General features: G+C 41.6%; 1 protein-coding gene across 7 annotated transcripts in view; it reads right to left on the bottom strand.

Annotated features, from left to right (window-relative positions):
* The window catches only part of afap1 (actin filament associated protein 1), a 108,561-nt gene that overhangs the window by 60,117 nt on the left and 34,557 nt on the right, over positions 1-13,887 (bottom strand). For 3 of the 7 annotated variants that reach the window (XM_022218912.2, XM_022218915.2, XM_051944053.1), the window contains exon 1: positions 2,789-3,076. The exons of 1 other annotated variant lie outside the window; for it this stretch is intronic. In XM_022218912.2, coding sequence (XP_022074604.2) covers positions 2,789-2,843 — 55 coding nt within the window. In that variant the 5' untranslated portion in view covers positions 2,844-3,076. Of the gene's footprint in view, positions 1-2,788; positions 3,079-13,887 lie in introns of those variants that run through there. 3 more of the 7 variants (XM_022218914.2, XM_022218911.2, XM_051944052.1) reach the window with 3 other exon arrangements.

Genomic DNA, 13,887 nt, shown 5'->3' with positions numbered 1-13,887 from the left:
GAGGGTCCAATCCGGCCCCTTTGAAAAGTGTAGAAATTATAGAGGCGACAATAACTGTAGATTGTAAATATAATTACCTGACCGTGACAAGTTGTTTTGATCATAAAGTAAAATAGTAGATTGCTCATTGTTCTTTCGTCGTTCCGTGTCTAGTCTTTGTGATATTTTGTCTTGTTTTTGTTGCTTTAGTCTGGTTGTTGTCTGATTTTGTCATTTGTCTCATGTTTTCTGTCACTTTGCTTTTTGTTTTCGTCGTTTCGTGTTCCATTTTTTGTCTCGCTTGTGATTTTTTTCTTATTTTGTCATTTTTGTTGTTTGCTTTTGTCATTGTTGGACTCATTGGTGTAATTTTTTGTCTCATTTTTGTTGTTTGTCCACGTTTTTGTCGCTTTGTAACTTTTTGTCTAATATTTTGTATCTTTTGTCTAATTTTTTGTCAGTTTACCTCTCATTTTTGTAATATTTTGTCGTTTTTTTTTGGTCTGAACTAAAATGAGTTGACATCTGGTTAAAGGTAAAACTAGCTCTGCAGTAACATGCAGCGAGTTCACGGCTGCTTAAAGCTAAATCGTCAGTGATTACAATGCAAACTACCACTGAGTTACAGCTTCAGCCCTAAAAAAGATTCTCCAGATTCCGATAAAAGCATCCGAGTTGGGAATTTGGGCTTCTACATTAACTTCATGCCTGCATGTTGGTTTCCTTAAAGCCACGCTGGGTGAACCAATTCCCAAAACATCATCTACTACATGAGATGCGATTACAAGCCCTCCACACAATGGATGTCTGTAAGAACCTCGCCAAATGCCGGTCGGAGAAGCGCCGCCGGGCCACCCGATACCCCGCAGCTGCTAGCGTTGGTCCTGTTATTGCACGACTCCATTCACGGCCGTGAGCAGGAGAAATCAGAGGCATGGGGCATTTGTGTTGTCATTCCAGGATCATGTTGGGAAACCTCTGGCTGCAGAGTAGAGTTACTCCAAGACTGACCTGGACTGGGTAATAACTGATTGGGCAGCTGAAGGTCTGAATGAGATAGTCACCCATGTGGGGCGCCGGAAAGCACAGAAAGTCTAAGTTGGTAGGTTTAAAATGTGGGGCAGATGAGGACAATGATAGAACCTCCATGTTTATACCCTACAGGTCACCTACAACTGGACTATAAAGAGCAAAGTTCTACTACTACTGTAGAACTGAACTCATTTAACCTAATGTACTTTGACCATGAAAATATAATAAGTTGGTTTTGCAAACTGGCTGCTCAGAAACTGATAATACCACTGTGACTTGTTTCTGTGCCTGTATGAAAGCCAAACTTTTTCCTTCTATTGTCAGTCGCCTACCCAGAACTGGTCACTTCCTTGTGCAAGTAAAACATTTGTGACTTGAGAGACGACTAGATTGCACTGAAGAACTTCCCTGACAAAAGCCCTCATTTTATATTTCAGCGAGGCATGCAGCGCGTGTTGTCAATGCATCTGGATCTGTTGCCTAGCAGCAAACAAGTAATGAGAAACAGGCTTGTTTTTTAGGTCGCAATGCTAGAAAACAAAGAATTAAGTTGCAGAGGAGGGGGCGAAGTCAAAAATGTCATGATTAAGTATTATCTAAAAAGCTAATGGGGAGGGAAGTAGAAATCCCTGAACCACACCAGGAGATTTCACAGCGGTAAGCAGCAGCAGCAGCAGCAACAAACTGAACCAACAGCTTCATCATCTCAGTGTCTACAGGGCTGCACAGATCATGAAGAGATCAAGCTCTTCTTCTCCAAAGGTTTGGCTTCTCCTTCACAAGGATTGCGTTTTCTTTTTTCTGCAGTCAGTAAAGCCACATTAAATTATCAAATAATTGAATGGAGTTTGGCATGAGGTTCACGCTCCATCAGGGGTGTCAAACATGCGGCCTGTGGGCAAAAACAGGCCTGCCAATCCGGCCCAACTTTGTAAAAATTACAGAGAACTGCAAACTGTCAATTTGTAAAACTATAATTTAAACTAATTTACAGACCATGAGACGTTGTTTTGATCATAGAGTAAAATACTCTATTGCTGATTAGTCTTTAGTCATTTTGTGTCTTGTTTTTGTAATATTTTGTCTAGTTTTTTGTCTTTTTTTGTCCGACTTTTGTCGTTTGATTTACATTTTGTGTCGCTTGTGGTTTTTGTCATTTTTGTAATTTGTTTCACGTTTTTGTAATTTTTGTCTCATTTGTGTAGTTTGTCCATTTTTGTCGCTTTGTAATTTTTTGTAAATTTTTTGTCTCTTCTTTGTTTTGTTTTGTGGTTTTTGTCATTTTGTTTCTCGCTTTTGTAATTGTCTCATCTGTCATTTGTCCATTTTTTTCCGCTTTGTAACTTCTTAAAAAATTTTGTCTCTTGTTTTGTGTTGCTTGTCTCATTTCTTGTCATTTTTGTCTCGTTTTTGTTAGTGGTCCATTTTCTGTCACTTTCTAACGTTTTTTTCCTCATTTTTGCATCTTTTTGTTCTATTTTATTACATTTGTCTAATGTTTTGCCATTTTTGTTTCATTTGTCTATTTTTTGTCACTTCGTAACTTTTTGTCAAATGTTTTGTCTCTTTTTTGTTTTGTTTTGTGTCTTTTGTTTGTTTGTGTCAATTTTTGTCTCGTTTGTGTAGTTTGTCCATGGTAGGTTGATGGTGGATGCTCCAGCGCAAGAAAGTCCCTCCAAACGCTTTTGCGGTTTTGTTAGTGAAAATAAAACACGGCACGGTGATTTTTCCATTTAAAAAAAAAAGAAAGAAAAGGAAGGCAGGTTGAGGCACTCACCCCTGCTGGAAGCGAACAGAACGGGGTCGCTCCTCATCGTGAAGTCAAAACTCATCTAATCCGACCGACGGCAGCGGCTCCCCGGCAGCGGGTTTTTAAAGCAAATCCAGTCAGAAAACACACGCTGTCGTCTTCTTCCTCCGCTCTTTTCTCTTCCACTCAAACGTCTCTCGATTCCTTTCAAACTTTTTTCCCCGGATCCTCCTTCTCCCCTTCTTTCTCCTCCCCTCTGCTTTCTCCCAAATGTCTCTCTCCTTCTGCCGTGAACTGCCTGCATGGATACTTTCTGCTGCGTTCACAGACCGTCGGAAATCAGGCAACTCTCTGCTCTCGACGGGCGATTCATCACTTTATGAGTCACAATTTGACGGGTGAATATCGGCTGTTTCTTTTTAATGTGTATTGTTGATGTTTAAATACCAATACAATGAAAGTAAAAGGATTAAACATCATCAGTCTGCTGTCAATGCAGTCTCAATGGGATATTTTCCGATTGAACTTGAAAGCAGCATTTTCCCCACATCTTTACTGTCTTAAAGGGGAACTTCGGTTTTTTCAACCTGGGGTCTGTTTTCATATGCCATTTCATACATGTGAGTGATGGTGAAATGAATTTTCGACATAGCTCCAGTATTTAGCCAGGCAGGCAGCTTAGCAGCTCATGTAGCGCAAAGTATGGGGCAACTTGCCCCCCCACGTCAATGTCCGCCCTAACATGATTTTTTTCCCACACTGACCGGCTCGGATAGTCTCAGTGAGTGTCCCACAACATACTAGAAATAAGAAGTGAACGAAAACCTCCACATTACCTGGCGATCCCTATTTGTTGTGGTCTGTATCCAAATCTCAGGACGCTAGAAAGCAAATCTCGTTCCGGCGGCTGTGCACAGAGAAGCCTCTAGTCTCCACTTAGTTACTGCAGCACATGCAATTTGAACAGATGCTTCACCAAAAGTGACTTTGAAAGAGTGAAATATTTCTAATTCTAATGCTAGCTTTATCCAAGTTGAAGCTAAGTGAATGTACTTACATAGGTTGTTTCATAAGAGTGGGGTTCATGTTGTTTATTCAAGAGCAGACAGACAAAATTGTGATTGTGATCAATATTTAAAATATTGCTCTGTAGAAAATCAGGCAAGATAATCTTTTACATCTTAAGGTGAGGGCTCATCAGGACTTCAGGACTGCAGTACCTTGGTTATATGGTTAGCTTACCATTTATTTTGAGTCATGTTTCTGTCCAAATAAGCAAAATTATCAGGCCTCTTTTATGTCTATTTTGGTCTGCTAGCTCCTGAGTAAAATGATCTGCTGTTTAGCTGCTAAAGCTTCCATTATGTTCACCGGCTAACTAGCTAACTAACTCAATTTCCTCCAATAATCTGCTCCTCAAACCCATTTGGATGCATATTTTACTGTTCAACTGGCTTATAATAACGGAACAAATAGTACATTCATATATCTTGCTTCCCCAAGCAAAGGAGTTCAAGTATCTTGTTCACGAGTGATGGGAAAACGGAGCAGCAATGTGGGTGTTGTACCAAACTGGCCTGGGAATGCCTCGGGATCCCCCAGGAAGAACTGGAAAGTATCTATCTATCTATCTATCTATCTATCTATCTATCTATCTATCTATCTATCTATCTATCTATCTATCTATCTATCTATCTGCTGGCTTTGCGACCTGATCCCGGTTACGCAGAAGAAAATAGATGGATATATCTTTTAAATAATAATCAAATAATTATGCGATGAAGTATCACACCAGCAGCACCGTCTAAAATGTCCTAAAATGGAACGGGATGAGCAACATTTTAAATTTAACTTATTGGTGGGTGAGTGTTTATGATGGCTTTTTCCTTTAGTCGAGTTTGGACCAGCGGTGTGGATTACAGTGACTTTTACTCCACAGTCCATTCACACCAGGACACAAATTCAGGGTCAAGTGTGAAAAGGGTAAAAGTATACAGACACCCCCAAGTACACCCTCAGATCCATACTATACATCATCATCAGTCATCTGACCCTCCTTAATTGATGTTCATGGGGATATTGTAACAGCACTAAGGGCCCCCTGACATGTGACCTCTTCACCATTTGTTGCTTAAACAGTCATGATTCCCTTTTTGTACCAGACGAGCCACAGGAAGCTCCAGTGGAGTTTAAGCAAATTACAGTAAAGAAGGAAAGAAACATTTAAAGAGAGAGAGAGAGAGGGGTTGCCTTCCCTGATTACACTCCATTCCCATAAGCTGCCGATCCCTCCACCTCCTCCGTCCCCAAGAGCCCGTCTGAGTTCAACGTCCCATCTGCCACCAGGGGAGGAGGAAGGGCGGCAGACTGAGGCTACCCAACACTGTTGTTTTTCCTTCTTTTTCTCCAGGACTGCACTTTTTCAGCGCGGAACATGAGACCGAGGGAGGGAGCGGTGTGGAGAGAAAGAATAATGTCCCGGCTCACCTTTCAGCTCCACCAGTTCAAGGAGAACCGCAGAACGGCAGAGGTGGTTAAAGTGCATTTCCCTAAAGCATAATCACTGTACTGTGCCTGTAACTGACCTTGTCCTACAGGGAGCGTGTGTGTGACGCTCAGTGAGGAGTATATATATTAGTTTGTGGCGTTTTGTTTTGCCATTGTGATTTATTAATCGTGGATCTTCTGTGGTTTCTGAGTAATGAGAGTGTGTTGAAAACAGACAGGAAACAGAAACATGCTCCAAAATGATTCACAGGATTCTTAATGTCACTTTTTAACTTCTTCTAAGTTTTTTTATATATAAAAGGGAAAGATCACAACTGACATGTGAAGTGCAGGCTGGTTAACGTCACATTTTCTCATAAGTTCAGATCTGTGACTGCCTAGGTGGCCACAGATTCCCAAAACTATCCATTCCAGGTGAGCAAACACAATGGCTAGCACCTAAAAGCTGGATGGGGATGAATTGTTTTAATTCAAACTGAGAAACTGAGTGCTGCATTCCTGCTAAACTACAAATGAGCCTGAATTCAGTGCATCTACTAGAGCCAAAGCACAGCTAAAATTGTACCCAAAAAGCCTCCATTTTTAAACATCTGCTTAGTCATACATACTACAATTGACCAGTGTTGCCTAAATGCTTTACATGCAGGGTTTTGTAGAAGCTTGCTAGGCGGCTGTGCACAGAGAAGCTTCTAGTCTCCACTCCACATGCTTCACCAAAAATGACTTTGAAAGAGTTCAATATTTCTAATTCTCATGGTAGCTTTGCCCAAGTTGGAGCTAAATGAATGCATCTACATGAGTTCTTTTATACGAGTGGAGTTTTTAATGCACAGAGCAGATGATAATGTTCATTTAATCGCAGACAGACAAAATTCTAACTCAGTTTGTTGGACTCCCCTATTTGATACACGAGATTAAAGTCTTACTCTGTTAGAAAATGAGGCAAGTTGATCGTCTCCACTTTAAAGTAAAGGTTGATCACAACTCCTGTACTGTAGGCGCCTGGGTAATGTGGTTAGCTTAGCATTTATATGGACATTTCTGTCCGACTGACTAACACAAATCAAATTATCAGGCCTCTTTTGTGTTTATTTTGGTCTCTGCTAACTCCTGATGAAAATGATCTAGCTGTTTAGCTGCTAAAGCTTCCATTATGTTCATCGGCTAACTGGCTAAGTATGTGGTGCCGAGTCATTTGGAGATGAGATTGATAAGAGCAGAGATTGCAAAATCAAAACAGTGAGCTCAGAAAAAGCTGTGTGCAGCTGAGGGGAACTGCAGTTTGGTGATAGTTCTTTGTGGGTTTGTCCTCTGGCATTTCAAATTATCTTTGCTGATATTAAAACACGAAGAGGACAGTACAGCTTTAACTCTACCTTTTTTGTTTGTTTGTTTGAAACTTTCCTTGACACGGTTGCGCACTCTTAAACTCATTTTCACTTACGCCCACAGTTCGGCTGCCAGTTTTCCAAAGATAACAAAAGACTGAGTTTAACACACACACACACGCCTGTCAAAGCAAACAATGTGAACCCAAAAACTCTTTGGATTTTATCTCTTTTAAAACTCTCTTGGCCGGTTTGCAACCAACAAGGCCAGACCAACAGCGCAGAGCTAAAAACCCAGGAGGCAGGTTGGGTTCTGGGGTGTTTTTATGGGCAGAAAGTGGCATTCTTCTTCACAGCCCTGTTCACTGCGGTGCACGGCGAGGCAGCATGCAGCCCAGATGACCCTGAAGCCAGTTAATTGCAGTGAAGAAATCCAGTGGGAGGATTTCTGCTTGAGCTATGAGGGCCTTATCAGGGTGAGATACGGTGATGGAGAGGGTGCGTGTGGTGAGCATGTGTGTGTTGAAACGATGAGCGATGACAAGACGGACAGGTTACAGTGAAGAAACACGTCTCTGCGTATTGTTCGGTCACGTCTGGAGTCATGCACGCACTTTTCGGGTCAGTAATGCATGTGTGTGTGTGTGTGATGCTGGATGGATGATAACTTGGCTCTGCTGTTAAAAAGTCAACAGTGACATCAGCGCTTGGCCCCCTGACTGCGATTAAATCTAATAGAGATTGAGATACTGTAATAACTTGGACACGTCGCTGCCCCTGTCAGCCATCAACCTGTCATGTTATTCAGACACCCCAGTGAGAAAACACACACACACTCAGACACAAAGATACACACTTAACTGTCTATGGTTTTAATTTGATTTCATACCACCCCTCCCTTGTGAAGTATTTTTGCTTTTTCGTGTACTCTCAGAGATATGGATGTTGACACATTAGGCCGTGCTACATTTTACAGTGTATCCTGTGGATGACAACTTCTACTCATGGGGCATTAAGGCCGTAGCTTCCATTAAAGACACAGAGATCAAGTTTTGAGGGTTTATTATGACAGGAAACGCTCAACATGTATTATAAAGACGAGGTAACGCCAGACTGTAATGAGGGGAGAGAACATTTATATGAATAACTGCATAAATTTATCATGCTACTACACCAGGAAGTGGTGGGCAGATCCAGGACCTAGATGAGGCAATCCACCCAGACGATGCCAGCAATAAGGCAAGGCAGGACCCTGTCATCTCTGGATGACTACCGTTATACAGGGAAGGCTGTTACAAACCGAGCAATCAACCGGGAAGATGTCTGGATAACGAGACGTAGGCGTGGCTCTCATCAGTACGACGCTACAACGCCCTGCCCAGTCCCTAAAATCTTCATTGGTGGTTTGGACCGTCAATGGCTCTCCCCAGCACATGGTTGGCTTAGATAGTGAAGGATGCCCTTAGAGGCGCTGAAGAGAAAGTCACAAGAGTAATGATGAGACTACAGCAATGAACCATCCTCCCTCAGCCTTGATTACACTCCAGTGTGGCGTCTAATCGTGGACACAAAGTTGTTGATACTTTACACCTTTTCTAGTTCACAGGAAGAAGTAAATATACCACGTATACCCGAGCATGTACACTTGTTTTCGACTGCGCATGGATGCATGCAGTTGGGACTACGTAGACTCTCGCCGACAATAAAATTTACAGACTCTTCTGAACCCAACACCGGCCAGTGTCATGAACAACACCTTACCAAAGGTGCTTTTAGCCAGAAAGTGTTCATTGACGGTTTAGTTTTTCTTGACTTTGACTATATAATCCAATCAAAATGTAAGTTTCTGTTGAAATTAATGTAATTTTTATGCTTTTACATGAAAAATAATGTCAGTCATATGATACTATGTCGTTTTGAGCCTTTTTACTACAAATTGCTTACACTTTTCAGTGCTGTTGAACGCTACAAAAACCATCAACACACAAAAATAAATTCAAATTCATAAAAGGGTCAGCTTGGAAAGTGCTTGAGTTATACGATCCATTATGATTGACATAACTATGCAACAACTTTTGTGAAAATATACTTGTTAAGAAACGCAGTGGAGACTTTTTCAATCAATCTATAATAATGTAACACCACTAAAATACATACAGACTTGATGTTGCTTTCCACCTTCCATCTGAAGGTTGGCACTGGACATGAGTCAAGACGGTCAATTCATCCAATATGAAACTAATTCCTGTTGTAACCTGATATTTTCCACCATATGGTCACGACGTCTGGAAGTTTCAAAGTCCATGTAGCACACAGGCAAAGAATCACTGTAGACCGCTTGCCAAGATCTGTGCCAATCAACTCCAACCATTTCCATTAACGGCCCAATGAGAAGCTCTACATGCAACTGAAGGTTCTCCAAGAAAGTATCTGACAAAAAAAAACTACATCAGTCAGTCACATGTTGGACGTCTGACTTCGAATAAGTGACAGTTCCGGAGCCCAGCCCCTGGTCTAGCTATTGAATTAAGACGAATGCTTTGGTTTTCAGACTTGGCGGTCCTTGTCCCTGCAGTGTGGAGAGCTACTGGTGGAGTGTGGAGCTGTCATGGGTTTACGTAAAACCAGAGACGTTTGGTCACACCAAACTCTGTCAAACACTACCACAGGGGCTGACTGAATGATTCAATGTTACCATGTGTGCCAGATAGCCCCACCCTAACAACATTTTGACAAAAACATTGAGTGATAGTAACAGGGACCAATAAGCCTGATTGGCTGAGCTCACAACACATCAGCAGGGTCTATGCTAACCCAGTCTACTGCCCCTAAAAGACAAGATTATACAGTCTTACACTGGACAACACAACCTTGGATTTAGTGCAGTGACTAGCAATGGAAATCCAGCACAAAAAAGACTGGAAATGCCCTTTTTTATTATGCCTTGTTAAGTTTTATGTCATTTATGTCAAGTTTTCTGTCTTAAAGAGTAGAAAGAAGCAAGAAATTATAAAAGGAAGAGAAAGAACACTAAGATTAGAACTGCTTCAAAAGAAATTTGCATTCATTAAAAAATATATGTCTTTAAAGTGCCTTTTTTGGGCACATGGGGTAGAACAAACAGGATGTAAAGACAACATCGACAAAAAAGCAGGGCACCACTCACAGTTCATTTACTGTTATCAATTAATTGACTCTTGACTGCTGATTTTTGGTACAAAAAATGTTCAAAACTCATCAAAACAAACTAGCAGTGCTTGCTAACTGCACAGTCTGAGACTTTTGCTTCTCCTGAGGCCTGGTAGTAGACACACTTCTAAGGCTGAGCTATCAAAACCCTTCAGTCACTCCACATTCACACAAACACGGCCTCTGCATATCGAAGCCAACATCTGCACAGTCAGTGCATTAACTGCCGTCACATATATCAAAGAGCCTTTGTGTCAAGGATGAAAGCTAAATCAACAACAGCAGACGCAGTGAGGGACAGCGAACATCCCAAAAGTACTGCTGCTGTCGTCTCAGCGGCATCAGTGGGCTAAGGGTGCTTTCACACCTGTTAGTCCGTTAGAGTGGTTTGTTTGGACCCAAAAGTTGTTACAATGTTTCTATTTTTAACTGGTTCGGTTCGCATTCATACCAGTGTTTTCGCAGTTGAACCAACTACGATGAATGTTATATCTCCCCCCAGTCGTTTGGCGGCGCTGTTCACAAAAATAATGACGTAGGTGAACGCTGATTGGCGCAGCATGTGAAGAGGGAAAAATCCCAGAAGAAAACAACAGGCTGTGTTTATTCCATGGATCGAGGTTTATTCGTAAACAATGAACTATGCTCTCCTGTTCGTTCTTGTTGCCATATATTCGTATCATTGCTTTATGCAGCAAGCACAGATACTGCTGTTGTTCCAGCATGAAGCTCGCATTCGGTACGAGAACATTACACAGTCGTTTTTGGCACGGAGAAGATGCATTGCAAGACGTTATCGTTATCCCAAAATTCCCTGTGCAGGTTGCTACGGAAGCTCCCGTAGACCAAAAAGTCTGCTGCGCCATCAAGCCGGTCCGAATGGACACAGGTTTGTGTTCTCACCAGGAGCAAACTGAACTGGAGTTCACATAGAATTGGACCGAGACCACCTCCCGAAGGTGGTCTCGGTCCGGTTCTTTAGTCCAAACCAAAAAAATCTGGTCTGCTTTCACACCAGCCCAAACGAACCGTACTTGCAGGTGTTGCAGACTCCAGTCCGCTTTAAGCGGACCAAAAGGCGTAGATGTGAAAGCACCCTAACTCTGTCTTACCAAGGCCAGCTCTGTATGTGTGTGTGTGTGTGTGTGTGTGTGTGTGGCCAGCCTGTTTTGATTCCGTGTTTCCCTTTGCACAGAAAAAAAAGAGGCTGGTATTCGAGGCATGCCTGTCAAAACAGCCGCCAACCTGAGCACCTCTCAGCTCCACTAAGACATATCCCCCACTCTCACACACATACTTCTCTGTCAGGCAAACCAGGGTGGAGAGGCTGGTCAGGGAGGGCTGTTCTGGGTTCCATTCTCGTAACAATACGTGTGTCACAGCTCCAAACAGTGCACTGCAGTGTTGAATCGACCGCCTGTTGTGCTGTCTGGATGCTGCAATGTCAAGTTTCGACTTCCCAGACCTGGCAACCCCCCACTGATTTCTCTCCGTGTTGACAGAGTGTAACTCATTCCCTCTGAGCGTGCTTTCAGGCTGCTCCCCGCTCCCCAAGGGGGTTGGGAGGTTAACCCAACCTGGCAACCATAACTACTCTCAGCCCCCAGAAAATGAGGAGAGGAGTCTGACTGGCTGCCGTAGAGGTCGCTCCCAAAGGGTACAAAGGTTGTCACTTTCACTCAACCTGGCATCCGCCTGGATTGGATTTCTGAGCTGTCATTTCTTATTTTTTGGGGGGGATGTTAAACTACATTGCAGAGACATGCGGTTGCTGTCATATTAATTGCACGCAAGAACAAATATAGTCTCCAGTCATGAATTAACAGTTATTATGACAAAAATAACCGATCATGATGAACTGATGAGTCATTTTCGAGTGGAAGCTTGTCTGCACAATCAGCCTGTTAATCTTTTGACCCCTCAAGCGGTTTCTGTTCCAGTCACACTTTTGTTTACATATTCTTTGATTATTTATGATAAAAGAACTGAAAAAATTACCTCTGTTGAACTGCAGGCTGTTTTTGTGTGAACAAAGCCTTCGATTCAGTGCAAAGTCATGCGACAGCTGAGTCACTAATTTGTTTTTCACTGGATCTTCATGGTGAAAATAGCTTATTTGATCTGGAATTTGAAATAAGACTCGCATAATTAAAAGACTTTGATAAAATATCATGGTTTCAAGCCATTTGGGTAAGCTCCTGATTAAAACAGCAGATCACTTTTGGCACCAGAATCAGCAGGGTCATTCCATATCATTTCAACCAGCGGTCCCCACCTGACCCGCTCAGATTTTGCTAAGTTTTTACATACATTTAGTGCATTATATATGATGGGAAAATCCAAAATTTGAATGCTTTATTGTAATCAGTTTCAAAGTTATGGCCATTTGAAGTAGGTAGGGGGTACCCTATTATTGCAGCCAAAATTAAGACTTGAAATTTTTTACCATTTTCAGACTTCTATAACTTCTGAACAACAAAAGATAGAGATCTGAAATTTTCTGAATCATTTCACAGTGACCTATAGTCCTCAGAAATGTGAAAATATTTACTTTATATTTATAATTGCATGTTACAGAGAATGACAAAGTTGCAATTTCATCCATCATGAACTTCTAAACTGCTACATTTGGCCACCCATTACACACAAACTAATCATCATATCCATTAGAGATTTTATGTGGTATAATTTGGCTATCTGAGGATTGGATCTGTATAAAATGAAAGTGCTATGGTATGTAATGCATGAAATATGAACAGCTAAAAATCAAAAATATCTGTCCGACCTTCGGATTCAAAGGTCAATATCAGCATGTGGGATAGGTGGTATCAAAAATAAAAGACATCGTGTGAAATTACAGGAATTTCCCTAAATTTTGACACCAAGCACAACTTGCTTCCATAAACCCCTCTATGTTTAATGTTCAAAGAGACCGGTGGAAAGTTAAAAATCTGATGATTCGCTCTGTTTTTACAGCTTCAGAAGGTTGAAACTTAAAGCGATGGAGATGTGTCGGGCCAAAACAAGGAAAGAAAACACGCACTGTTGCAAAGTAAAAATAAGTGACTCAGAGGGAAGTCAAACGTCAACATCAGATGAGGAAATGGTAGCAAAAAGTGGGCACACATCAGTGACTTGTGAAAGGTTTGGATATCCGTAGGTGGATAAACAGCAGAGAGATATCAGCAGGCAGACTGTGACAAGCTTGGGAAAACACAACCATTTCCACCCTTTGAAAACGTAACTATCCCACCAGCTACAAAGCCTGCTACTGCAAACAAGCCTCTTGCAGTAAAGTTAGTTCAAACAGCAGTAGGCATCAGTAGTTTCCATTCTGTAATGGGATTTGATTAAGTTGCATTTAGTCTGTGTGGCAGCTGGTGGTACGGGTGCTCAGTGTAAAGCATCGTTTCCTTGTTGAGACGCAAATGTGTGAACATTTCAAACCAAATACAGGTTGTTCATAAATCCTGGACACATAGGAAATCAACCAACTATTATTTGTTTTGCCTCCACAGATTAATTATGGCTTTGTGGAAAGAAGAAAGAGTTGAGCTGGCACTTCCTAGTGGATGTGAAGGATGGACATATGGAAAGACAGCAGATGAATTTAATCATCCAAGGAGGACTCCACTTGGCTTTTCCACAGTGGTTAAAAAGTTTAAAGAAACGGGCAGTGTCATTCTGGATGGCCAAATGTATCAGCTGAAACTAAAGAAATAGTCATGGCTAATATTCATACTAGCACAAAGAATCATTTCCCTAACCCTGTCTTTCCATATGTTCATCCTACACGTCGACTGAGAAGTACCAGTTCAACTCTCTATGTGTGCAGACTTTAGGGACACCATGTCAAAATAAAAGCTCCTCTTGTTAATCACCAAAGGGAACACGTTAAATGTGTTCCTTTTTGTACCAGTGGTTTTCAATATATATGGTAATAATTAGCAATATTAATCAATATGATAAAGATATAATGAGAATTGTCCTCAAATGTGCTGTCTACAAGAAGCAGGGTCATGTATCTCCTGCTTGATTGTCAAATTAAAAAACAAAATGCCCATAGACTGTATATAAAGATGGACGTAGCATCTGGCTCCA

The sequence above is a fragment of the Acanthochromis polyacanthus genome, chromosome 23 (genome assembly GCF_021347895.1).
Source record: "Acanthochromis polyacanthus isolate Apoly-LR-REF ecotype Palm Island chromosome 23, KAUST_Apoly_ChrSc, whole genome shotgun sequence".
Lineage (NCBI taxonomy): Eukaryota > Metazoa > Chordata > Actinopteri > Pomacentridae > Acanthochromis > Acanthochromis polyacanthus.
Note: the sequence above shows the minus strand (reverse complement) of the source record. Positions and strands in the feature narration are given on the sequence as shown.